The sequence below is a fragment of the Lissotriton helveticus genome, chromosome 9 (genome assembly GCF_964261635.1).
Source record: "Lissotriton helveticus chromosome 9, aLisHel1.1, whole genome shotgun sequence".
In the NCBI taxonomy this organism is placed as follows: Eukaryota; Metazoa; Chordata; class Amphibia; order Caudata; family Salamandridae; genus Lissotriton; species Lissotriton helveticus.
The window spans coordinates 122,890,323-122,917,168 of NC_136070.1; the positions used below are offsets into that span (position 1 = coordinate 122,890,323).

Consider the following 26,846-nt stretch of genomic DNA (forward strand, 5'->3'; position numbering starts at 1 on the left):
ATCCGCTGTTTACGTCTGGGCATACGCGGGCCGCCTTCGACATTCACACTGTCTGCACGTGCACAGACCGTCACGCCCACACACCGGCAAGTGCATGTGTAAGGTTCCGGGACGGATGGTCGATTTGCAACAATGTTGTATCACTGGCGCCTCCATGGCGGTGCACGTACACAGCGGGGGAGGTGCAGGCCTATACACCCTGTAGATGTACTCAATGGACATGCCAGTTCATGACCCCCCCTTACAGTCACCTTGCATCATCCACCGTACACCGGCCGGAGCGGCCGGCCCATGAACAACCGCCGTGCCAGGCCCTGCCCAGGACCGCCGTGCCGGCCATGGCAACAACCGCCATTGCACGGACCGCCAGGGAACGGCGGTAGTGGAAGGGCCGTGCAATGGCGGTTGTTGCCATGGCCGGCACGGCGGTCCTGGGCAGGGCCTGGCACGGCGGTAGTGGAAGGGCCGTGCAATGGCGGTTGTTGCCATGGCCGGCACGGCGGTCCTGGGCAGGGCCTGGCACGGCGGTAGTGGAAGGGCCGTGCAATGGCGGTTGTTGCCATGGCCGGCACGGCGGTCCTGGGCAGGGCCTGGCACGGCGGTAGTGGAAGGGCCGTGCAATGGCGGTTGTTGCCATGGCCGGCACGGCGGTCCTGGGCAGGGCCTGGCACGGCGGTTGTTCATGGGCCGGCCGCTCCGGCCGTTGTACGGTGGATGATGCAAGGTGACTGTAAGGGGGGTCATGAACTGGCATGTCCATTGAGTACATCTACAGGGTGTATAGGCCTGCACCTCCCCCGCTGTGTACGTGCACCGCCATGGAGGCGCCAGTGATACAACATTGTTGCAACTGAAGCTTCCTTCCGTGAGGCTTGCACGTGCGGTTGCCGATGTGTGCCCGTGACGGTCCCTGCACATGCAGCCAATGGGAAGAGGGACGCTGGCCGCATACGGCCAATCGCAAGTAGAGGAAGCTGTGCACCGCAACAACAGGGCCAGTCATTGGGCCATTTCACGATCACGCTTCCAGGGCTGACCAATTGCTGGCGACGTATGCCACTGACACGTGCTGAGGGCCCTATATATGTGTGTTGGCCAAAATGAAACTTTCTACCCTGGGGACCATTGCTGCCTGTGACCATCACCTCGACCTGCTGCTGCTGCTGAGCTGACCACCGACTGCTGCCTGTGACCATCACCTCGACCTGCTGCTGCTGCTGAGCTGACCACCGACTGCTGCCTGTGACCATCACCTCGACCTGCTGCTGCTGCTGAGCTGACCACCGACTGCTGCCTGTGACCATCACCTCGACCTGCTGCTGCTGCTGAGCTGACCACCGACTGCTGCCTGTGACCATCACCTCGACCTGCTGCTGCTGCTGAGCTGACCACCGACTGCTGCTCTAGTGCCATACTCCGTGATCTTGCCATGTCGTCAGGCAAAGAGATCCGGTCTCGACCCTTCACCGCCGCGGAGCTTGATGTCCTCGTGGACGGTGTACTCCGCAACTATGGACGCCTCTACGGCGCACCGGGACGGGTGGTAAGTGCAGTGTGGGACATGTTGGTGTGCATGAGGGGGCCAAATGATCAGGCCTATTTCTATCTTAGCTGTGTAGTGTGGGCTAGACATATGTTCCTGATTGTGCATGGCTGCTGACAGTAACGTCTTGCCCCTATGTGTGTGACAGGCCACCTGTCCACTGACTTACACCCTTTTGTCTCCCATCATGGTAGGTCAAGCTGCACCTTCGCAAGGACCTGTGGAGGAGCATAGCAAGGGAAGTACGGGCATTGGGGGTGTGCAACAGACGACATACACACTGCCACAAACGCTGGGACGACATTTCCAGGCTGAGCAAGAATGTAGCGGAAGTAACACTGGGCCTGATTCCAAGGACGCCCCGTCTGGCCCGACGCTCCATGACCCCTCTCATGCAACGTATCATTGCAGTGACGCATCCTGAACTGGCCGAACGTCTGAGTGCCGATCGACAGCAAACTAGCGGTGAGCATACTGTCTGTGTAGGAAACCTGTGAGTGCTATGCATGTATTGGTGCACAGACACACTATTGAGTTCCGTGTTGCGTATGTATGCCTGTGATGCCTTTTTGGTCCCATTGGGCGGTACTCATTTGACATCCAGGTCCGCCATGTTGACACGCCACTTGCTTAGTAGTTGAGTGTAAAAGCACATCCCCTAGTGGTCCATGGCCCCATGGCAGAAAATGTGAGGATAACTGGTAGGGGTGGGCCATGTGCAGGATGAGGGCTCCTAAACCTTTGTCTGCTATGTGATTTGGCTATCCTGTTCCTTCTGTACGTGAGTGTGCCCATGACTCACACATCTTTTCTGTGCATTTCAGCTTTGACAGAGGACACTCAGCCACAGACGGTGGAGAGTAGCCGAGGAAATGAGTCCGGCTCAGACTTCGCACACACGCAGACTGACACGGAGGAGGCCAGCGCCGGAGAGGGGGACAGGACCGTCCCTGAGGACTCGCATGTGGAGACGCCATCGTCCTCCTCGTCGGACACTCTGGGTGAGCCTGCACTGTTGTCACAGACTGGGAGTGGGCACTCACCACCTTCTGTCGTAAGACAGCACACAGGGCCCACACTTCCGCCAACTGCACCATGTACTGTTCGTGGCCGGAGGAGTAGGGGGAGCAGAGTGGCGTTCGGTGCAGGCACCGCTGCCCCTGCCACGGTGAGCCAAAATGCACTGTGTGCTGAGGCCGTTGATCTGCTCAGACAGCTGTGTGTGGGGCAGACCAATATGACAAATGCTTTCCAGGACCATGATAGGAAGTTGGGGCAGGTGGTGGCATTCATGGAAGGGATGCATGGCGATCTTGCAGGTCTACACAGGACAGTGCAGTCATTGGCAAGCAGTGTGTCGTCTGCAATAGTACAGTCGAACGAACAGGGTGCTACTTGTGTTTCACCATCTACACCGCTGGATGTCTCAGGGGGTAGTGATTATTCTGAGCAGGACTCAAATACAGCTTATTGCACTAGAAGCAGCGTCAGACAGCACGTCAGGGCACGCAGGGCACAGACCCCATCCCCTAGATCAGCTAAATCTGTTCACGTAGACGACGTCAGATGCACTGGAGTACACACACAGGATCCACAAGTGTTGTTGGGGGACATGCCTTCCGGAGCTACACAGCCATTCAACACGAAAGGTACTCCCAAGGCAAGGGATAGTCACATGTCCATGGACTGTTCCTTGGACAAGGCCAGTCAGAAGACAAAGGCACCTACTAAGAGCAGGGAGACTCCCAAGAGCAGGCCCACAGCAGAGGTAAGGGACACTCCCAAGGACAGTGAGAAGACTAAGGCACCTACTAAGAGCAGGGAGACTCCCAAGAGCAGGCCCACAGCAGAGGTAAGGGACACTCCCAAGGACAGTGAGAAGACTAAGGCACCTACTAAGAGCAGGGAGACTCCCAAGAGCAGGCCCACAGCAGAGGTAAGGGACACTCCCAAGGACAGTGAGAAGACTAAGGCACCTACTAAGAGCAGGGAGACTCCCAAGAGCAGGCCCACAGCAGAGGTAAGGGACTCTCCCAAGGACAGTGAGAAGACTAAGGCACCTACTAAGAGCAGGGAGACTCCCAAGAGCAGGCCCACAGCAGAGGTAAGGGACTCTTCCCAAGGACAGTGAGAAGACTAAGGCACCTACTAAGAGCAGGGAGACTCCCAAGAGCAGGCCCACAGCAGAGGTAAGGGACTCTCCCAAGGACAGGGACACACACAGACAGCAGGTGTCTGCTGGAGACAGGTGCACCACAGACGACAAGTCTGCTGGCAGGAACAGGGCGGCGAGCAGGGCACAGGCTACATCCAGAGACAACACTCCACCTAAGGATAAGGCACATCCTACGGACAAGGCATCTGGCATGGACAATGGCGCTATCAAGGACAGGCATACTTCACCCCTGGCTGCACTGAGGCTGATGTTTTCTACTAAACGTAACACTGATGTCTCCGCGGCGGAGTCCCCCCATACCTCCACTCCCATCCAGGCCAGTCAGAAGCAGAGGAGGGTGTCCCCTGTTGTTGCATCCCCCATTACACATCATTCCGAGTCCAGGCGGCAGGCACAGAGCAAACGACAAGCAGGCTCCAGCACGTCCCCCGAAACCAGATCCCCCGCAGCAGTTGCTCCACCTATGCTGGGTGGTGATTCTTTGGAGTCCCCACCACTTGGCAGTCCTGTCCTGTCCAGGGTGCACTCACACCACCCTAAGAAACGCAGACACACACCATTGACACCTGCCAACCCCGATTTGGCTCTAGGTGAGCTATCCCCAGCTCCCAGGCCCACCCTGCCTCCTGGCCCATACAGCCCTGTGGCTCATCATTTCAGTTGTCCCAGTGGCGCTGGTGCAGTTGACTCTCGTGTATCAGATGGTGGCACAGTGTCAGTTGTGCCCTCTCCTGTTGCAGATCCTGGCAGGGTATGTGGGTCTATGGCTCACGTGTCAGTTAGGAGATCTGTGGCTGTGTTGCACACTCCTGTTTCTGGTGCTGGCAGTCTGTCTGGGTCAGTGGCTCACGTGTCAGTGACTACATCTGTGGCTGTGTCTCACACTCCTGTTGCTGGTGCTGCCAGTGTGTCTGGGTCCGTGGCCCATGTGTGTGTCACTCGGGCTGTGGCTGTGTCTCACACTCCTGTTGCTGGTGCTGCCAGTGTGTCTGGGTCCGTGGCCCATGTGTGTGTCACTCGGGCTGTGGCTGTGTCTCACACTCCTGTTGCTGGTGCTGCCAGTGTGTCTGGGTCCGTGGCCCATGTGTGTGTCACTCGGGCTGTGGCTGTATCTCACACTCCTGTTGCTGGTGCTGCCAGTGTGTCTGGGTCCGTGGCCCATGTGTGTGTCACTCGGGCTGTGTCTGTGTCTCACACTCCTGTTGCTGGTGCTGCCAGTGTGTCCGAGGCAGGTAGTTCACGCAGTCCCCCTGATTCTGTGATGTGAGGTGCTGTACACTTCACTCAAATGTTAGTTCACATGGTGTGTCCATTGAGAACTGCGTGGCACTCTTGTGGTCCCTGTGACGGTTTGGTAGGGACACGTAGTTGTGCTGCCTCTGATGTACCTGTTCTGTACTGCACATTGCCCTGTTGATGCTCTGATACTGCATTCTGCCCTCTCGTTTACTGCCTCTGATGTACCTGTTCTGTACTGCACATTGCCCTGTTGATGCTCTGATACTGCATTCTGCCCTCTCGTTTACTGCCTCTGATGTACCTGTTCTGTACTGCACATTGCCCTGTTGATGCTCTGATACTGCATTCTGCCCTCTCGTTTACTGCCTCTGATGTACCTGTTCTGTACTGCACATTGCCCTGTTGATGCTCTGATACTGCATTCTGCCCCTCTCATGTGCTGCCAATGATGGACCTGTTCTGTGCAATGGACTGTTGATGCACTTAGCCCCTCTCATGTGCTGCCTCTGGACCTGTTCTGTGCAATGGACTGTTGATGCACTTAGCCCCTCTCATGTGCTGCCTGTGATGGACCTGTTCTGTGCAATGGACTGTTGATGCACTTAGCCCCTCTCATGTGCTGCCTCTGATGGACCTGTTCAGTGCAATGGACTGTTGATGCACTTAGCCCCTCTCATGTGCTGCCTCTGGACCTGTTCTGTGCAATGGACTGTTGATGCACTTAGCCCCTCTCATGTGCTGCCTGTGATGGACCTGTTCTGTGCAATGGACTGTTGATGCACTTAGCCCCTCTCATGTGCTGCCAATGATGTACCTGCTCTGTACAGCACAATGCCCTGTTGATGCTCTGATACTGCATTCTGCCCTCTCGTTGACTGCCAATGATGTAGCTGCTCTGTACTGCACAATGCCCTGTTGATGCTCTGATACTGCATTCTGCCCTCTCGTTGACTGCCAATGATGTACCTGCTCTGTACTGCACAATGCCCTGTTGATGCTCTGATACTGTATTCTGCCCTCTCGTTGACTGCCTCTGATGTAGCTGCTCTGTACTGCACAATGCCCTGTTGATGCTCTGATACTGCATTCTGCCCTCTCGTTGACTGCCAATGATGTACCTGCTCTGTACTGCACAATGCCCTGTTGATGCTCTGATACTGCATTCTGCCCTCTCGTTGACTGCCAATGATGTACCTGCTCTGTACTGCACAATGCCCTGTTGATGCTCTGATACTGTATTCTGCCCTCTCGTTGACTGCCTCTGATGTAGCTGCTCTGTACTGCACAATGCCCTGTTGATGCTCTGATACTGCATTCTGCCCTCTCGTTGACTGCCAATGATGTACCTGCTCTGTACTGCACAATGCCCTGTTGATGCTCTGATACTGTATTCTGCCCTCTCGTTGACTGCCTCTGATGTAGCTGCTCTGTACTGCACAATGCCCTGTTGATGCTCTGATACTGCATTCTGCCCTCTCGTTGACTGCCAATGATGTACCTGCTCTGTACTGCACAATGCCCTGTTGATGCTCTGATACTGCATTCTGCCCTCTCGTTGACTGCCAATGATGTAGCTGCTGTGGTGCCCACTTTGCCCATGCTCACGCATACACTGTGATTTTACCCCTATTTTGTACAATAAAGGTTGTCTATCAGGTCTCGTGGTCTGTCGTTGTCATTCCTGCTTGCGTACTACTAATGTGTATTTGTATATGCTTCTCATCAGTGGTTTCGGTAACATGACACTCCCCCTCCCTACGTCACGTCCCTTACTGGTATTCCCCTGCAGACAGCCAATGGTTTGTGCCTTACCTGCGTCGTCGTCCGTGGTGGGCCATGACTAGGACGTGGTGGATCGCGAAGAGCATCGGGAAAGCGTGTAGCGCTGGGTCCATGGTGTTGGTCAGCTTGCGGTGGGTATCTCTGCTATGTCACCTGTCTTCGCAGTGGGGATTCCGCCGTGTTCAGACAGGTTGTTTTTCCGCTGCGGTTTTATGTGTATTTTCCGCCATCTTGATTTGGAGGACGGTCTTCGACGTCAGTCCGTACGGCGTGGCCTCCGGATGTGTTCCGTCCGCCACGCTCTCGTGTGTAGTTCGGCGGCGGAGCGTGCTTTCCCGTCGCGGACGGGAATTTGACACGTTTTCCTATCCTGATATGGCGGACGGAGTATCCGCGGCAGGCGGACACGGAAAAGGCTTTTTCCGCCTACTACAGGGCCGCGGTGGCTCTTCCGTCCGCCATCCTAATGAGCCCCATAGTTGGGAAGGACTGCGGGTAAATCTGTACCTTCCCGATCATGTGGACCCATCTCAACAAGCATAATTTAAGCTTTTCTGAGTCATTTTGGCAAGATATCTGGGATAACTCTATGCCAGAAACCTTTAAAATTAGGGCTTTTTCATATCACATACAAGAAAGCCGATCATTAGGGTTGAACAATTTGGGAAGTCTTCATCTGTGTCTGGAGTCAGCTGATGTAGGACGGCCAACATTAGGTCTGTAAATTGAAAGATATTACATTTGACAGTTTTTGTAAGGTGGTCATCGCCAAAGGTATTTGCAGAGTGCAATCCTGCTTTTTCCTTCTGGTCAGTGTCCCTGCCTAAGCACCAACATTCTACACTCAATTTTCAGTTCTTCCGTCCTGCTCCTTCTACCCATTCCTCCTACTGCCCTTTTTGCCTTCTTGCTTAACTTTTGCTTTAGCTTTTCTCAGTCTATTTTGCTTTCTTTGTATCACTCTAGTGTGTTGATGGTCCAGCCCCCTCATCATGATCTTCCCTTTTTACTCTTTAGACTCCATCTTATATTGATAGATTTACCTCTGAATGTATCCTTTTTTTCTACTGGTCTTAGTTCCTTCCTATTTATATATTTGTACTTTGCAAAAATGTCCGCTGGAGTGATTTACAGTTCTGTCAGGAACATGAATAAGGTATAGCAATATTATTCCAAAAAACACCGGAATAGAAAATGATACTTTGATACTAAAGAATAGAGAGCCAGGGTAGAGTGTCACATTGCTAAGGGAGAAGAGGATGTACATAGAATTATAGCGAAAATAAATGTTTGTGAGTACACAAGAAATTTGCAATTCAAAGTTACTAATAATTAAGCTGTCTGATGCAAGGGCCCATCTATATGTATAACTAATAATTTAACATACCAATTTTTAATGAGTCTTATCAATGATCAAAACGCCAAATCAATTCTATAAATGTACAATATGTATATACATTCTTTATATGTTTGTGTGCAGTATATAAAACCACTGTACCAATTATTTTTTATTTAAAATATTTATAAATTTAAAATATTTATAAAGCGCGACTGTCCCCTGGCAGGTATCCTGGCGCTGATAACTTCTCCTGTGGTTTATTGACGGGGGGGGAGCTGGAAAAGGCCAGTTAATTTTTGTTATAGGGACAGGGGAAAGAGCCAAGTTTTGATACGTTTCCTGAATGGGAGGAGATGAGGGATATGGCGAATTTCGGCGGGTAGACTGTTCCATAGCTTGGCTGCAGCTACTCTGAACGATCTTCCTCCCATCCTGGCCTTCTTACATCTGGGCACTCTCGCGAGGCAAGCAGTAGTGGACCTAAGTGTTCTGGTGGGGGTATACCAGGAAAATAGACGTTGGAGAGGTCTGGGTCCTGTTCCATGCAGTGCCTTGAAGACCAAACAAAGGGCCTTGAAGGCAATGCGTTGCCTCAAAGGCAGCCAGTGTAACTCGGCCAGTGCGGCAGTGGCCGAGGATCTCCTGGTCCATCCTAGAGCCAGTTTGGCTGCTGCTGACTGGACTCGTTGGAGTCTGTCCAGTAGTGTCGCCGGTGATTCAAGCAGCAGGGCGTTGCAGTAGTCAAGGCGACTAAGAATAGTACACCTGACTACTAGTGCTCTGGCGGAGGATGGGAGCAGAGGCAAGACTTTGCGCAGTGAGCGCATAAGGCCGGTGCAGGTTGCGACTGTTCTTGAGACCTGAGTCTCCATGCTCAATTGATGGTTGAGCATGACGCCCAGGTTACGGACGGTGGTAACTGGTGGGGGGTTGTTGGAATTCTCAAATGTTACCATCTCCTGGGTAGCTGAATTCATACTGTTAATAAAAAGTGCCTGATTTAGGATTCTGCATATTTTCGTCTAATTCCTATGATGATCTTGGCCCAAAAAATATTTGCACCATCATATATTAGAACACTTAAAAGAGTGGGTTGAGCAGCATATTATCCTAAGAGTTCAAACGGGTTTCCGAAAATTGTATTCATATACCAACAACTATTTGGCCCTTTAGCTACTCATTAGGGTGACTACATGAAGGCTTTCAAAGGTGTTTGACTGTGTATAAATGCTAATCTTATGCACAAGTTAGAATGGCCTTCTAGGCGAACTTTATATTGATGCAGCTACATAAAACAATTATCGGGTTCATATTCATCTAGGGTTCACTGATGAATTGTTTTTGTCTATGAGATGGGCAAAGAGGTAAAAAAGAGGTGCCTAAAATGGTCCATTTGTTATGTTCCAGCTACTTTTCATGATTGTGCAAGTATTTAGAACATTATTTTTTAGCCTTAACTGGGGATGGGGTGGGCATAAATGTCTATTAATATTTGCTGATAACCTTGAAATTGTTTGAAATGGGCTGTGAAGGATGGTTAATGCCTTACGTATGTCTGCTGATTCAAACCAGCATAAGATCCTTATAATTGCCTTAATGAATGTTCAAATGCTTGTAAAGTCTTGCATAAACAACCTTTGAGTATTGTGCACTAGTATAATATCTTGCAATGCCTTTTACACGTAATCTCACTTGGCATGATCATATGAAGAAAAAAACCAGCTTGGGCATGTTCAATTGGTAATGGTCTTATCTTTTTCACCTTGAGTGTGAAAAATAAAAAATACAATTTTGGAGTCCATATATGTAAAACAAAATCTACATTTACTCCATATGGACCTACGTGTCTTCAGCGATAAAAGATCTTTGTTTGGTCATAGAGGGAGGTAGTGCAGAAGTCCCATTTAGCAGTTGGCAAAGGTATGTCCGTAAAACGCATCCCCTTGGATCTTGGCATGCCTAGTGTCTTCATGAAATATAGAGTTAGAGAGGGGTGATAAATCAATGTTGGGTGTCAGTATGTTACTTAAAGCAGCAATTTCTTTGTTTGCTCGAAAGTGTATTAAAGAAGCAAATATTGAATCGGAGTTTTGAAAAGAGCTTGAGACAAAGTCCAAAAATAAAAAGGTTCATTTATGGCTACTACTTTAGGAGAAAACCAATTTTATTTGTTGGCTTTCTGGGAAACCGAGATACACTTTTTTTTTTTTTTTTTTTTACACATTTTAAAAAGGGTGAGTCTCCTCTAGCTGGAGACAGAGGAAATTGGTCTGGCACTGATATTGGGATGAGAGATTGTAAATTATTTCAAGAAGGATGGCAGCCTACGCATCGTGTTTTAGTTTATCTCGCGTTACTTGTACAGACGCAGTGTTACATTAGATCTGTTATTACATGGTAAGATTAGAACTGCCCAAAAGATGCAACATATTTTATCTACTGTTAACAAAAAAAATTTGAAATTGTTTTAATATTTGTTGTACAGTATGTTAAACATTTTTAGATGCTTGAAATTAATAACATTGAAATTCTGGAGAGTCCGTTATACACAAATATGTTCTTTATATTAGGATTAGTGAACAAGGAAAGTTACTTGTAATTCTTCTTCTGATGACTAATTCTAACTGTGGATTCCTCATTTTTTGAATTTCGAATATCTCCTAAGCGCTAGAAAGGATGTGCGGAATTTATCAGCAGTTTACCTATGTGCTGCTACATGGTGCCACACAACTGCGCACTGGCTCAGTACCGACCTGGAAGTGACTGAGCACAGCTACATAGAAGTGTTAGCCCTGCTTTCTCTTTAAGCCTTTTAGTGTGAATCAATTGCTTCCAGTTTCAAAAATGTTCAGGACCCTATCCTAGGATTCGATGTCTTGCGCCCTGTCCATGAATATTACAGAGTTTGAGACTCGTAGAGATTTCCACAAGCAGATGTTGGTCATGGATAGCCCCATGAGGTGTGTTTTTAGTGCCTGGGTTCTGGTCACGACTCCAAGTTTTGTGACCAGTGTGCTCTAATGCACCCAGAGGTTGTCAGAGGCTGGGAGGTGAACACAACTGTAGAAACCCCTCTTCCTCATACACGACTTTCTGAATGAGAAGTTATGATTGACTGCTTTTCTTGTTACACTAACCAACGATTTGTATCCATAACTCCTATTTCCTAAGAGGCATCTTTTCTCATTGTGGACCTTTTTCCATACTCTGTGATTGATGTTCACTTTTAATCCTGGCTAGGGAGAAGTTCTTCGATATACATTCCATTAGTAGAATGTGTGTCCAATTATCAGAGCTCCCAGAGTGCCATGTAGAAACAGTGACATGGTGCTGATTTAGAAGTAGACTCATTCAGTAAAGCGAGTTTAACTCCTAACAAGATGTACTCACTCTTAAATTAAGTGTTAACATGTATTTTTTTTACAGTGCTTCGAATGAATAAATTCATTTGTGAGAAGATACTCTAGAGAGTTAAGAAGACGGAAGTCTATTTAACAGATCTAGTATATTAGGCTATTTAGATGTGATTCCCACAATGAAGAAAAGAACCGGAGACTTCAAGCCTATTAAGATCATATGCTATTTGATTAAATAACATGGCTGTGCTTGATCCACTCTTACTCATGCCCATTCCCCTGATCTTGATGAAAAGTGGCAAGAGATTTTTTTGAATTGCTTTTAATATTTATAACCTTTTGGCCACTTTTATGGAAAATTAGTTTAAAAAATGGATTGGTTTACCAAAATGTCTTCAAAATTTTCTTTGGCAGTGAGCGAGCTCCACCAGCAATAGGGAAGGTCGGGCTTCCTTGCAGACCATAAATATAGTGGCATATTTCATTAGTGCTGCTTCCGAACTCAATGTTTTTTTTATCCAAATATGTAAACGTTGTGCTGTAAAATGCCCAATTTGTCATTTTTTTAACCTTGTGCAACGCTAGAATGTTCAGGAATCTGCTATTGTATTCTCTGGCTGCAGGTACTACCGGATTATCATATTGTTTCTGCATCATCTTCTCTTTATTGCTCAACTATTAAGTTTGGAAAAATCTCCAATTTCAATTATGAATAAAATATTTTAGTGGGCTTTCCACCTAGTTTGACAGAAATACAACAAGGTCATGGGCATACAAGCCAAGTCTAATGAGCCAGTTTAAGAACAGAATGGGGTGTTACCATTGTTTTCACTCAGTGCCTGGCCCATAAGTTCTAGAAATATGTTAAACCGTAGTAGTAGTAAATTTCTTTATTTGGCATTTCATAATAGAAATCCATAAAAGCATTTTTCTGCACATTATAGCATAAAAATCAAGAATAGAACGATATTTACAATAAAAACATTTTTCAGTTACAAAGGCCAAATCTTCCTCCATTAAGAACAGTTCATTAAGATTAAGAAAGTTTCTCTCACATATTATTCCTATGTCTGAAAATACATTTTAAAAAGTTGACCATATGATAGCAGGTAATTTCAGAGTCCAAAAATTGAAGACGCAGCATAGCAGGGCGACACTGTCTTAGGTCCCACGATATCAACAGTGGTACCAGCCAAGTTTTGCAATGAGCGTGATAATATTTGCAAAACAATACTGTATGTATGGTGGTCTGTGCAGATATATCATCGCAAGGACAGTGGCCTAACGTTTGTTCCCAGGTGTTTCTCATAGGGAAGGCTACTAACCGGTGGAAAAGATTTAATCTAAATCTGGTTAGTAGGAAGCGATCGAAAATACCGATTTCAAGCGTTAGGTAAGGCTGGATTGTAGGGACAAGATGGACCATAATTGCATGGTGAACAGAGGGTTTCCCTATTTCACTTGCAAGTCTTAATCCATCTATGTGGCTCAGGGCCATTTCTTTGAGCTCCTTCTTAGATATGTCCGTGATCTTTTCCGGTGTTATTTAATAATCCTCTAGGCCTAAGTCTGTGAGAAAATTCCTAATGTATGCACGCCATTTTATGTCTCCCGAATGATCTAGTGCCATAGCGTCTACCATAATTCCTCTAGTTAGCATGTTCTTTTCAGTGGTCCAAATGCGCCTCCATAATAGGAGAGGTTGAATTTTCGCTAGGTCCTCAATGTGGGGAATGCCTAATTCAAGATGGGCTGCGTATGTAGAAATACGCTTCGGTGCAACCAGAAGAAATCTTAAAAAGGAGTTTTCTGCCACCTGTAGGGTGCTGACATCGGCATGACCCCAAACCCCAGCCCCATACAAAGCAACTGCCCGACATTTTGCATTATAGATGTTCAGCATTTCTACAGGATATCGTTTACCTAGTTTTTGTGAGAGTGCCATCAATGCAGCTATTGTCCTCTTAAGTGAGTGTTTTCTGGCCTCAACTGCTGCTTTCCAGTTTAATTTGTGATCTATTAAGATCCCTAGGTAGGGGTACTGGGCTGTCAATTCAAGGTTTTGGTTATTAAGGGATATATTTCTAAACCCTTTTTTTCCCTTTCCTGCCTCCATCACAAAGGTCTTCTTGATGTTAATGTGGAGGTCAAGGCTGCCCATGAAATCTGCATACCTAGTTAAAGCTTTTTGAAGCTCACGTGGGGTGCGTGCCAAGATGACAGCGTCATCCGCATAGAGCAGAGCAGGAATAGGGCGTGATTTTACTTGGGGGAGGTCCTGGGCCCCCCTCAACAATTCCACCTCCAAGCTGTTTGTATATAAGGAGAATAAGAAGGGGCCAGGACACAGCCCTGCCTTACTCCGCGCTCTACTCCAAAGGACGCCGTCAACTCGCCCCTAACACCATAGCGTACCCTTGCCGAGGCCTTGGAATATAATTCCCTCAAGAAGTCTAAAATTGGGGAGTCCACGCCCATTTGTGTAAGGACTAGCCACAGCTTAGTATGGGACACGCAGTCAAAAGCTGCAGAGAGATCTACAAACACCATCTAGAGTTTATCTTTTTTTGCATGGATATATTTCCCTACAATTATTGACAGATTTAAGGCCTGCTCCACTGTACCAAACCCCTCCCTGAAGCCAAATTGTAGGTCTGACAATATCCCCCTGTCCTCTGCCCATTGTTGGAGACGCTCAAGTATGACCCTGCCTGCTACTTTACCCACTGAATCCAATAATGAAATTGGACGGTAGCAGGCAGGGTCCTGTCGATCTCCTTTTTTAAAAATCGGGACCATAACAGACCTGGTCCAGGATTCCAGGAGCCCTTTTTTTGCAGCTGCCGTACACACCCTGGTCAGTATAGGCGCCCATAGGTCTGTGTTATGTTTAAAAATGTCCACCGGGACTCCGTCAGGGCCTGGAGCTTTTCCATTTTTGCTTAGATTTATGGCCATAAGGACTTCAGGAATATCAAATTCTATTAGAATAGGATAATCAACATCTTGTTGAATTATTTCTTCACTCTCAAACGCTTGTTTCTTAAAAAATTTTGAGAAGTGAGAAATCCAGACTCCTTCTTCTATGGCTACCTCTATTTTTGGGGCACTATCGTCTGCTAAGAAGGGGGATTTTACTACTCGCCAGAAAGCCTTGCTGTTTTTCTGTAAGGCACTTTTATGTAGTTCATCCCAGAGGGTCTGTTTTAATTCAGCTTTCTCTGCTTTCTAGCAGAGAGATATTCCTTTCTGAGTCTGGTGATTGTCCTTGAGTCTCTATTTTCGTTATTAAGGGCCAATTTAAGCTTAGTATATGCCGAGGTACAGCTATGATTAAACCAACCTTTTTGGTTCAAAGTTTCTACCTTAGACGTTTTTGTCAAGAGGTCCTTGATGACAGCTAGAATTTTGCAGAAGTTTATTATAACTTCCTCCTCTGTCACAGTTAAATCAAGGCACTTTATAATGTGAGAGTGTGCGGCTTTAATCACTTTTTCAGTAATTTGCCCAGGGTCTATTGTCCCCCATTTTAGGCTATACCCATTTATCTGTGCCAACTGTAGATTATTCTGGTTCAGGGCTTGAGCTATCGTTGTCTCCAGAGATTGTTGATTTAATAAATTTAGTTCCATCCTTAAAGCAAGATGGTCACTCAATATATTTGCTAGAATCTCAACATGTTTAATCTTGTTTAACAGCCCATCCGATATGAGGACGTAATAGACAGTGGACTGGTGCCCTCTCCCTACATATGTGGGCTCTAAATTTCTTGTTTTGGGATTTAGTTTGTTAGCTATTGCAAGTCCCAGGTCAGACATAAGATCATTCATAACTATGCCTGATTTAGTATGGCAAAAATGCATAGGCGGAGTGTCCTTATCGCTTGTTACCTCAGTGCAATTTTTATTGGGGCATGGGTGCAGGTTAAAATCCCCTGCCCAAAGGAAGAAGACAACACCTTTCCCTCCTTTTGTCTGTCAAAGTTCAAAGTTATTTATTATGTTTTGGCTCTCATTGAGGGCCACATAAAATTATACACTCAATTATACATACAAATAACAGATAAATGACGACATAAAGCAAGAAAAAAACACTACTTATCTGCGAGTAAAGCAATCATCAACATCTCCCTGTACTTCATTAATAAATATCTAAAATTCCTTTAAAAAATTTAAAAATTCTGGAACAAAACATTTCATTTGGGGGGCAATAAAGTGCATGGAAGAACATTTTTACATTTACAATTCCCAATTGTAAACAAATTGGTTTTAACCATTTGAGGCGCAATGGGCGCAATGCAGGACAAATAAACAAGACGTGATTACGATCATGTACAGCATTATTACAGAAATTGCATAAAGGAGATACCCCATACCATTTTGCTAAAAGTATATTGAGTGGAAGCAAATTATGTCTTAAAAGGTACCATAATCTACGGACACTATGGGGAATATTCCAAATGAGATATTGTTGGGCTAATTTTGGGATATATGTTTTTACCAGGGCTTCCCTTTCTTTTTGTCTAGGTTGGGCAAGTATGTCTAACTTATAACAGAGTTCCCAGGATGTACTTTTTAGTTTAAGCTTTAGCTCAGATGGTGAAAGTAAAAATAACGTACTTTCATCCAATTCAAGCAGAGATACCGCTTTTCTAAAGTTTTTTACCAACTGTGAGTACTCGTTAAAGTTGCCCAGGAGTTCCTTTTTAATAATTTCTCTTAAGGTACCCGGTTTACCTCTGGCCAAACAGGCTACCCATCTTACGAGGGCAACCAACCCCTGTACCCAACAACTTCGGAGTCCGAATTCCAACCTGCATGAAGATGTGGAACATGCTGTGTTAAGAGAGGAAATTTTTCTTAGTACCTTTCCTTCCATTTTTTGCATAAAACCCCATTGTTTCAACTCCACTAGTTCAATTCCATATAGAAGAGTTGCGGGAATTTTCGCTCTAAATACATCCAGAAAGAGGGAGAAATGCCTCTTCCCGGTAGCATTATACAAAGTACATAACCCCGTACCATGGGCCAGCGCTTTACGTGAGTTATGTTCAATATGGGGCTTCTCACTAAGATTAGCAGATATTATTTTGCCTAAAAAGGTATAGGTTTTAACCACCTCGAGTTTTTGTCCGCTAATAGTCCAATTATAACTACCAGACCTGCATTTCTTCTTACCAAAGATGCACATAATTTTACTTTTCGAACTGTTAATTTTCATATAGTGTGCTTCAGCAAATTGGTTCAATGTATGTAGACGATTAGATAGACCCTTCGGGGTCAAATCTAAAACAAGTATATCGTCCGCATACATTAGAATCGATATGGCTGACCCTCCGATTGATGGTGCTAATCCCTCACAGACTGCAATGGAAGATGGAAGGTCGGCCGTATACAAGGAAAACAATATGGGCGCCAAAATACACCCTTGTTTTAATCCATTCAGCGAGGGGATAGATTGAGAAAGACCCCGCTCTCCACCTTGTAGCACCTTACACCATGTATTCGAGTGTAGACACTTAACTAGTTCGAGTAAATATCCTGGCATACCCAATGCAGCCAACTTTCTCCACAGCGTTGGACGATCCACCTTGTCAAACGCCGTGGAGAAATCTATGAATGCTACGTATACGCCACCAACTCGAACACGAGCATATTTATCCATAATCACCTGTAATAGTGTCAAATTATCTAAAGTTCCATGCTCTTTTCGAAATCCTGTCTGTTCCATGGGTAAAATACAATTTCGGTCTGCCCATTCCATTATTAACATTAAAAGTAGTTTAGCGAAAATTTTTCCTATTGAGTCTAATAGGGCTATTAGACGATAATTAGAAGGTTTATCCCGATCACCCTTTTTAAATATAGGGATTAATATACTTCCCCTCCAAGAGTCGGGGACTGTTCGTGATTTAAAGCATGCTAGAAAAACTGGAAGAAGAATCCTACTCCAGATGGTAACATCTTGCTTAATTATAGACATGGGCAGTTCGTCAGGACCCATAGCTCCGGAAGAGCGCATACTCTTTATCACGGTAGCTATGGATTTCTCTGTAGGAAGTTCCATATTATGGTCACTATTTGAGCCTGGGTCCCATGTATCCCCCCCTGCACCATTAGGTGCATATAAGGTAGACACAAATAGAGTCCAGACATCTTCTGAAATAGCGATGGGAGTGGGAGTTGTTATTGAGCCACATCCTTTCCTTATTATGGACCAGAAATCTCTAGATTTATTGTAGGTCGAAGCCTCTCTTAACTTGATCCATAGAGAATCTTCTTTTTCTCTTTTTATCTTAGATCTCAATCTTATCCTCCTTCTTTTTAATAGAGCTAACTGATGCTCATTTTCCCCAGATCTATTAAGATATTGTTTCCTAACAAGTTTATTTATCTCCTTATTTAATATTAGTAGTGGACTAGGAGAGAAATATGTCTTTTTAGGATTTCCTGATATCTTAGCCATCGCTGTGATTTTTTTGAGGAGATATTCGAGATGAAGGAATTCCATACCTTGCCAATGATCTAGTTCTAATAACGTTTGGGCAAGAATATTTTGTACATCCTTCATATTGGTGGATCCCCAATAACATCTGCCTGACTTACACTTTATAGAGAGACCTCTATTCTTTAAGGACCAGGAATTAGTTTCAGGGGGAATTAATGAGACAGTTATACTGATATATTTATGGTCACTCAAGGAAGAGTGAGAGATCACCATATCTTTAATAAAAGAGAACGTATCATAGTCCGTAATTGCGTAATCCAAAATGGATTCACCCCTAACGGATCCATGTGTATAGTTAGCAGGAGTATCAGAAGGCATCCTGCCATTTATGATAAGCCCCTCTAGGTAACTAAGTTCCTCAAGGAGAATCTTACCTCTTTTATTAGTTTTTATTTTAGTAGGCAGGAGTGCTTGAGGTATATTGTATGCTTCTTCCTTAGATTTATTTCTAAACATGTCTAAAGAGAAATTAGACACTTTGCTATATAAGTCCCCCACCAGTAATATATATGGGGGGTGATCGACCTCTAATAATTGTTTAACATAGGAAAACATACGCTTTAGAACTGTGATAAAATTATCTTCAGGGGGAATATAAGCATTTAAAATTATAAACGAAGACCGTTTGCCTGCTGAGGCTAGATTAGTAATGGTTATGGATTGGAAAAGGTTACTAACGTCCGTATAGTGGGAGAATTGCCATTGTAGAGTATTAGATAACAAACAGGCAATTCCACCTTTTGCGTGGCCTTTTATTTGAGGGAATCGCAGGGGCCTCCAGGACAAAATAATCTTTCCCTCCATATGGGAGATTTTTACACCATGTTTCCTGGATACATAGCACATCTTCATTTAAAGAGAATAGAAAATCAAATTTCTCTGGGCAATTGTACAAACCAGCGGCGTTCCAGGAGACAATTTTTAAGTGAGTGTTAAAGATGTGAAAATAGTCGTGGGTTATTCGATGTGGTCTTTGATAACACTCCTGGTAACCAGTTCCACATCTGATTGTCTTCTGTTAAAGGAATATCTGTGCTATCAGGTAAAGGGAGTACCTGAGAGACCATTCGTTTGCCTCTGGAGACCCAAATTTTTAGATCTTTATTGCAGGTAAGATAATCATCCTGCCCAGAAGCCAACTTTGCATTTCTTACACTGGAGGAAATACACGTATCACTATTAACATAAGGTAACACGTCAATTCCTCTACATTGAAAAACTTCCGCTTGTTGAAGAACAAGATTAGCAATTATTTTAGAGTAAAACTTTACCCTTGTTCGTTGCCCATTTATAGATCTTATTGGGAGAACCAAATCAATATCATTGGATAAAATTAATTTTAAACCTTCTATCTCTTTAAAGCAGTTAAGCAGCCAAGATCTGTTCAACTTTAGGTCTGAATCAAATAACGGGAGAAAATCTAATGACAGTGTATCCACACCCAAAATAGGGCTTTTTGCTGGCTGAATAATTGAACTCCTCACTACTTCAGGTTGTGGCCGAAAAATGGGTGCAGATGGATTAAATACCTTTGCTACTATCGGTGTGTTTCCTGCAACTTCAGTAATTAAAGGTAGTGGATCAGGAACATTTATCATGGAGCATGGAGCTACCCCCCTCGTAGTTGGTTCAGCCGGGGTACCCACACATGCATCGTTAGTAATGCACTCAACTCCCTCTTTAACGGAGGTATCCGATAGTGAATTGTGTCCACTTTCGATAGTATCGGGCACTTCAGATATTATATGTTTTTGAAAAATAATTTGCCTTGGTCTTTTCTTTTTGTATTTACGTAACTGCTTCCTATTTTTCCCTCTAGTTTTTACTTTTAAGGCTCTAATAGTCGTCAATGATCCTTCTGGTTCTTTTTTATCCTGGTTAAAGATGGGAAAGAGTTCATTACCCACCGTTTGAAACACTTCTACCAAACTATCTTCCTTCCCGATCAGCACTGAATCTTTTCTCTGTAAAAAGGAGGATGAGGTAGAGGGCTTAAGGGGCTTATGAATATCAACCTTTATAGATGATCCCAAAGGTGCATTTCCCCCCACAGCATTAGTGTTATCGACGACTTTTTGGACAACAGGATCAATGGGATCAATAGGAGGAGTAGTCACAATTTCAACATTTTTAGCCAGCAATACCTGTAGTACCTCGGTAACTGAGGACAAAATACAGTCAGAACTCACAGCAAATTTACCAAGTAAAAGTAATATAGAAGACAAAATTTGCTCAAGTGCTATGAGTGACTCAGAGATAGGTTTCTCATTTTTTGGGTAGCTAGATGAAGTAAAAGCACAAATCCCCGATAGATTAAATTGCGGAGATTTCAAATCACTCTGCATTGAGAGGTTATCATTGGATTTGATAGAAGGGGTGCTGCTATATAGCAGCAATCCTGAAGGCGTTGCTCCAGCTGGTGTTTTACTAGCCGCAAGATGAGTCAAAGATCTATTGTCCACATATCGACCACAGAGTTCCATATCGATGCTAGTAGCAATAGATGCATCACCCATATCTTCCTCCTCATTGTCTTTGCCCTTAGGAGTATTAGGGTACGATGCTTGCGGTTTTATTAACAAGGGATCAGAATCAACCCCCTTTACTGTACATGATGGGAGGATTACTTCATCTGGCTGACTCAGAAGAGGCATATTTGTTTCCATCATAGGATCTAGCTGATAATCTTTCTCCATATTAGATTGCAGTTCCAATTGTGGTAATAAGTCTATGTCAGTTTTTATTGGAACTTCTAGGGATTTATTCATGCTTTTTTCCCAGATTTGTACCAGCTGCATCTGACCTTTCAATAATGCACTATTGTCGTGCTTTTTCCTCAAGGGAATAGATCCAGGATTTATACCAGGTTTCTCCACTAGAACTTTCCCAGAGCGTAGTTTCTTTGCCTCCATAATACCAGAAAAAAGTCTAGCCCTACAGCAGGAGTTCACAGTCCCAAATAAATAACACAATGAATATAATATAAAATGATATGAAGCCACAGGGCGAGAGGGCGAAGCTCACACAAGTAGATAACGTACTTTGTAGCAGTAAACCAATCTGCGTGTTTTCATACAAATAAGGACAATAATAAGCTGAGTCAAAATTAAAATGAGAATACCAGGGCCCAGCCCGGCCTACCTCGGCCACTGAGGGCCACAGAGGGCCCGCCCTTTGCCCGGGCTTAGCCAGGCGTCGCCCGCGCGCGTCCCGCGATGCGCGCTCCTACTGCCCAATTATCGCCAGGTGAGGGGGGCATGGCGGGGAGGTGCTCCTGGGCCAGATGACTTGTGGTTCTTTGAGTATTTTCTTATCTCCCAATCCGCCGACCAGCCAGCAAGCACGAGTGTTTCCCGCGAAGCGGGAAACACGAGCAGTAAACTTCTAACGCTGCACAGTGGAGATGAAACGCTGCACAATAGCGCTTTTGAAAAGTAGCGCGATGATTTTCCAGCAACGTCCTTTCGTCCAGCAAGGGCTCTGCCTCCACGCACAGCAAACAGGAGCAGAAAGTAACAGCAGTCTCAATGGCAGTCCTTTTGTCTGTCTAAAATAGGAGAGTTTTTCATTTAAATTTTGTGTTACTCTCATAAAGTCTCCTTCCTCCAAGTTATTATAGAAATTAATGAGTATAATAGGCTCATTTTTTGGTAAGGAGAGGGAAAGAAGCTGGAAATTTATGTCTAAGTCAAGAGTGGCTATTTTTATTTGGACAGTGTTTGCTATATATATAGTTAATCCCCCCTTTGCTCTGCCCATCTTCCCAGCCAAGGCTGGCGAGAAGAACGTCCTAAAACCCAGAAGGTGCAGTTCCTTTGATGACCAAGTCTCCTGGAGACATACTATTTGGTGCATGTTTAGGAAACTTATAGCAGTACCGTCCTCAATCTTGGGGCGGAGACCAGCGATATTCCAGGACACTACTCTTAGAGTTTGGGGATCTCTAGTTAGAGTCTTAGCTATTTGTGGTCCATTATGAGTCTAATTCCCTTGTTATTAAACAGTAGGGGAAGAGAGACAAAACCTTCATTGTACCTCTCCCAGCTCCAAAGGCTTCCCAGAGATAAAGCATTGGCTGACAGTAGCTCCACAAATGAACCAATCTTGGCCTTGTGACCCAGTAAAAAGTGTTTTTAATCCAGCTTGTGTGTGTCTTTCTGTGTACATTCCTTTATACCCTGTGCTTCAGTTCACAGTACAAAATAATTGGAAGCGATTGGTACCAATGATGAGAGGTTTGTTAAAAATAGACATTTGATTTTGTTTTTTTAGGTAAGAAATCTGCAGGACATTTTCAATTATGATTTCTGCTTTGATACAGCATTAGTATAACATTTTTTAAAACAGCCTGTCTGTTCTCAGAAGATGAATCTACCCAGTAAATGAAATCTTTGTTTTCAACACTTAACTTCAAATATGACAAACTAGGACTGCAAGACAGTTTTAGGTTTTCCAATTTGACACACATCCCTAGTTGAAAATAAGCTTATGCTCGTAGCAAGTCTTAAATACCTAACGCTTAAGCACGGACAAGAGTTTAAAGGAGACAGGAACTCCAATCTCTCCTGAAGAACTCATACATAAAGATCTATCCATTATTTTGTGCTCAGCCTGGTTTATTTTTCCTTACTTTTCTCCTTTGCACTCATTTTCTTTCTCTTACAGCTGCATGGACTTAATGTTAGTCTTTTTAAAAAAATATATTTTTATTGGTTTTAATGACAGCCATACAAAGAATATTGAACGAGAAGTTTCAAATTATTCACATCATTACATGCACATACATATATCGGCCTAAGACATAAATCCGAAACTTCCATCTTGATCCATATTTATGCGCATTTCCAGTTCTACCATAGGGGACAAACCGATATCTCCACGATATACATTCCACTTCGACCATTTCCGATCCCATTTTTTGGGGCAACCCCTTGCTACAAAGACCTCCGTGTCTGCCAGTATGCACCTGTCCAGCTCTTTCGCCCACATGGTAGTGGAGGGCGGATTAGCCCCCCTATCCCTTCGCCTGCTTCCGTTTAACCAACGTGTACCCCATTGTTGTGAGTTGCTGTTCAATGTCAGTAAGGTCAGTTGCTGCCCATATGTTTAGCAGCCCCAGTTGTGGTGTCAGAGCCACCTCCTTTCCTAAAGCCGTCTGTATATGATTCGAGGCTTTCTCCCGAAGGCTACGTATGGCTGGGCAACTCCAGATAAAACAATAAAAGGTAGCCTGTTTGCAGCCCCTCAAGCAAAGGTCGTCGGGCCTAGATTCCAATTATGCCCTGTCATGTATGATTGATGAACTATCCTAAGCTGTATAAGCCTAAATCTAAGTGTGATGGCTGCTTTCCTGGGGACATAAGAACCAGTTGCCAATCCTCTTCACTTATCGGGCTCAGGTAATCCTGCCACTGCTCTCCAAGCTTTTGAAAGGTATCTGGTAGGTTATTACTCAATTTTTTATATGTGAAAGATATAGCTTTGGAGAGTAGTGGCACATCCATCAAGCGATCCTCCAATGGGGACGATTCAGTTATGTCCGTAAGGGTCGGAAATGCCGCCTGGAGTGCTTGTCGTATTTGCAAGTACCTGTAAACTTCCCCCTCGGTCAGGTGGTATTGACTCTGAAGGTTCTTAAATGTAAGTATAGAACCCTTTTTCACCAGGTCTTTTTCTGCTGAAATACCTATCAGGTCTCATTTGTCGAACCCAGGCTGATAGCACAGCATGCCCAGCTTCTGGGTATACCACAATGGCGATGCTCTAGAGAGGATGCCCGCCCACCCCATATGAGAATGTGCTATGTGCGATATTTCTAGTGTATGGGAGGTTGGCCCAAAATATTTCCATTTCTTTTTCCTATCCCTTGAGTATAAGGCCCCAAGGTAACCAGAGCGGGGGGGGGGTGATGAGGCCAATGGATGATAGTCACCAGCTGAGCCACCCAATAATAGAGTTGCTGGTCAGGCAGTGCTATACAATGTTGTTAGTCTTGTTGTATTCCTGTGAACTGTATTTTCATATTGGAAAGAGATGCATTGGGATAAAATACTGGAGCAAAGGGATACACATTGATACTCCAAAAAGTCTACAAATCAGTCAGAGGTTAGAACTGAGATGCAGCAAAGCAGTCTGTTGTGGGTCTTAGCAAGCCGTTAGTCCTACTATAATATGTTTCATGCAAACTGAACAAAGTACTGTTGTGATGGTTTACCTTGCGGCGTTGACCTGAATTTGCATGGATGGTTGACATCAGGAGCTGCTCTGGTAGAATGGGAATACTCTTACAAGAGATTGTCATGTAATTTGAAATCGCTATGTGTATTCCTGTTGTGACAGTTGATTCTTGGCCTCTGTTGTAGTGGCTGCGTCTCCCTTGGTTCTTGGCACCAGGGCATCCACTATACTTAATACTAGATTTGGTTTAGGTATTACTCTTTCTCTAACAAAACATGACCAAGATATGCGACCTCTCTTTTCTGAAAAACACATTTGTCTTTCCGTATAGATATTCCTTTGTTTTCTTATATGCTGAAAACGTTCTGCACAACATTGGCATGTTCTTGATCCTTGCTGGCAAAATTTTTAAAAATGCTACAAAGTGAATTTCCCTGAAACATGTCTGACATCAGTCTTTGAACTACAGCCGCTGCCAATGCTAGACTAAATGGTATTCTATGAAATTGAACAACAACATTTGGAGTAACGAATCCCGTTAAATGGCGAGACTGAGCATCTAATGTCACCTGGTGATAGGCTGCTTTTAAATCTAATTTTGTAAACCAATGTGATTGTCTAATTTTGGTTAATTCTTCAATTTAGGGGAAAATTGTCAACCCAGATAGCTTCATTCAGGCCCCTCAAATCTACACACATTCGAAGTTCCCCTGATTTTTTTTTTTTGGGTGCTAAAACAATCTGGAATAACCATAACGTTTCTTGAACTTTTTCAATGATACCTTGTGAACATAGCTTTTCCAACATGTCTGATCAATCCTTTCTAACACGAAAAGGAATGTTGCCTAATCTAGGGTTCACTAGAAAAACACCCTGTTTGAGTTTAATTGTACAAGTAAAATCTGTACTTTTTCCTAATGTTTTTGAAAACTTTCTTGAAATTTACTAGCAAGAAAAGTTTATTACAGACATTATCTGTAAGTAGGCTTAGTTTATTATTCTCAATATTCACAGGATTATCTAGCCCTGACTTAATAGTTATGTTAAATTCGGCTTGGTGCAGTAAACCCATACCAGTGATGCCCTTCTTAGCTACATATACTTTCTCTTTCGTAGTTTCACCCAAAGGTTCAATGGAAGGCAAAAAATAACCTAATAAATCTATTTTGCTTCTTTCAATAGTAACATTTAAAACCTCTGGTGCTAATAAAGCTTTATGAGATCAGTATAAATTAACTTTTTACTGGTAAACCATTGTGATATGTGCACCAATGACTACTAGAAGCGTTATATCTTTATTTGGTTTTTCCTATCCATAATTAACAACATCAGGATCCACATTAAAGTTTTTCATTCCAATGGGGAGAAATGTGATGATGGTGTATCCTTCCTGTGTTGATTGGATTAGCAAGGAATATTATGACATCAGGAGCTGGTCTGGCAGAACATGGAATGCTGTGACAGGATATGGTTCATGTGGGTTCCAATGTCATCACCATCTGTGTCCCTGTTGTGGCACCAGACTCTTGGCCCTTGCAGTAGTGGCAATGTCATGGCATTATATATATTCAACTATTTTACATGTCGCGTGGACACTTCAGTATTCTAATGAATATATGTTTTAGCAAAACCATAACAAGATATGTTCTGAAATGGAAAGTTACCTCACAATCGTAACAATGTTACAATTTGATTAAGCGAACGATGTGGGGCGATTTATCACCCCATTTCCCAGTCGCACAGCCGTAGTTGCATATTCATGCTCCAAGGTAAACCTTCCTTTTACTTTAAATTTCAACAGTTTTATTCCAATTGTTTCCATATACTCTTATTTTCTTCGCACCACATCCAGGGTATCCTCCTATTTTCTAAAGCATCTCATGCTCAAGCTGCGCTTATCTGGACCTCGACCAAGAACACGGAGAAAACACATGAATCTTCCGAAACAGTTTTCTTTATTTCCACCCAATGCATTTCGGTCTCTGTAAGACCTTCTTCAGGGGTAACTACAAATATTAAATGAAAAAACAACCATTACTACACATATTCAAATCATGATACATGAATATAACCCAGATAACATTCTCAAACATTTTTTCATACCGTATTTTTAGTGTTGAAAATACCCTTGTGCTGAAACTAAAAGATGCTTCCCCCAATAATCAAATGAAACTATTTCTTCCTTCCATATCTAATTATTTTTTCAAAATACCTACATCTCTCCTCCAGCTTCCATACTTTTCACTCACGGAAATGCCTCACACTCACACTTTTCAATCTCCCCCTACTCTCGCACTCTAATTACGCGCATCACGTTGTTACCATCTCCTCCCTGCTCTCGCACTCAAATCCACTTATAAACTTTCAAACACCTCAACCACCACTCCTTATGTGCCGCCAGTTCTCTTCAACACCCAGACTCAGGCTACTTGTAATCAATCTCTTTCAAACATCTCACCCCCAACAACTTACATGTCCCTAAATCACTCCATTTCCTGAACTCAAACTGTTTATAATAAAATTCCCGCATTCCACGCCTGCTCACAATAAAAGTTCCCTTTTCTTTCACACTCAAACCACGAAAGAACATCCAATCGCCTCGACCCCCGCTCTGAACGTACCTGTGAAAACTGCATTGTAATCCCGACCTCCATTCTCGTGAATGTTACCTTCCCATATAACCGCTCATTTTTAAATCGCCACCAACGTTATAACCCCTCCCTCGTT

At 44.3% G+C, this 26,846-nt stretch overlaps 2 protein-coding genes across 6 annotated transcripts in view; both read left to right on the top strand.

Moving 5' to 3' along the window:
- The window catches only part of EXD1 (exonuclease 3'-5' domain containing 1), a 930,113-nt gene that overhangs the window by 327,953 nt on the left and 575,314 nt on the right, over positions 1-26,846 (top strand). The window lies entirely within an intron of this gene.
- On the top strand, positions 1,316-15,199 carry LOC144782531 (uncharacterized). The gene is made up of 3 exons (XM_078661937.1): positions 1,316-2,008; positions 2,368-3,311; positions 15,134-15,199. The coding sequence occupies exons 1-3, from the start codon at positions 1,924-1,926 to the stop codon at positions 15,197-15,199; spliced, it is 1,095 nt and encodes a 364-aa protein (XP_078518063.1). The 5' UTR covers positions 1,316-1,923.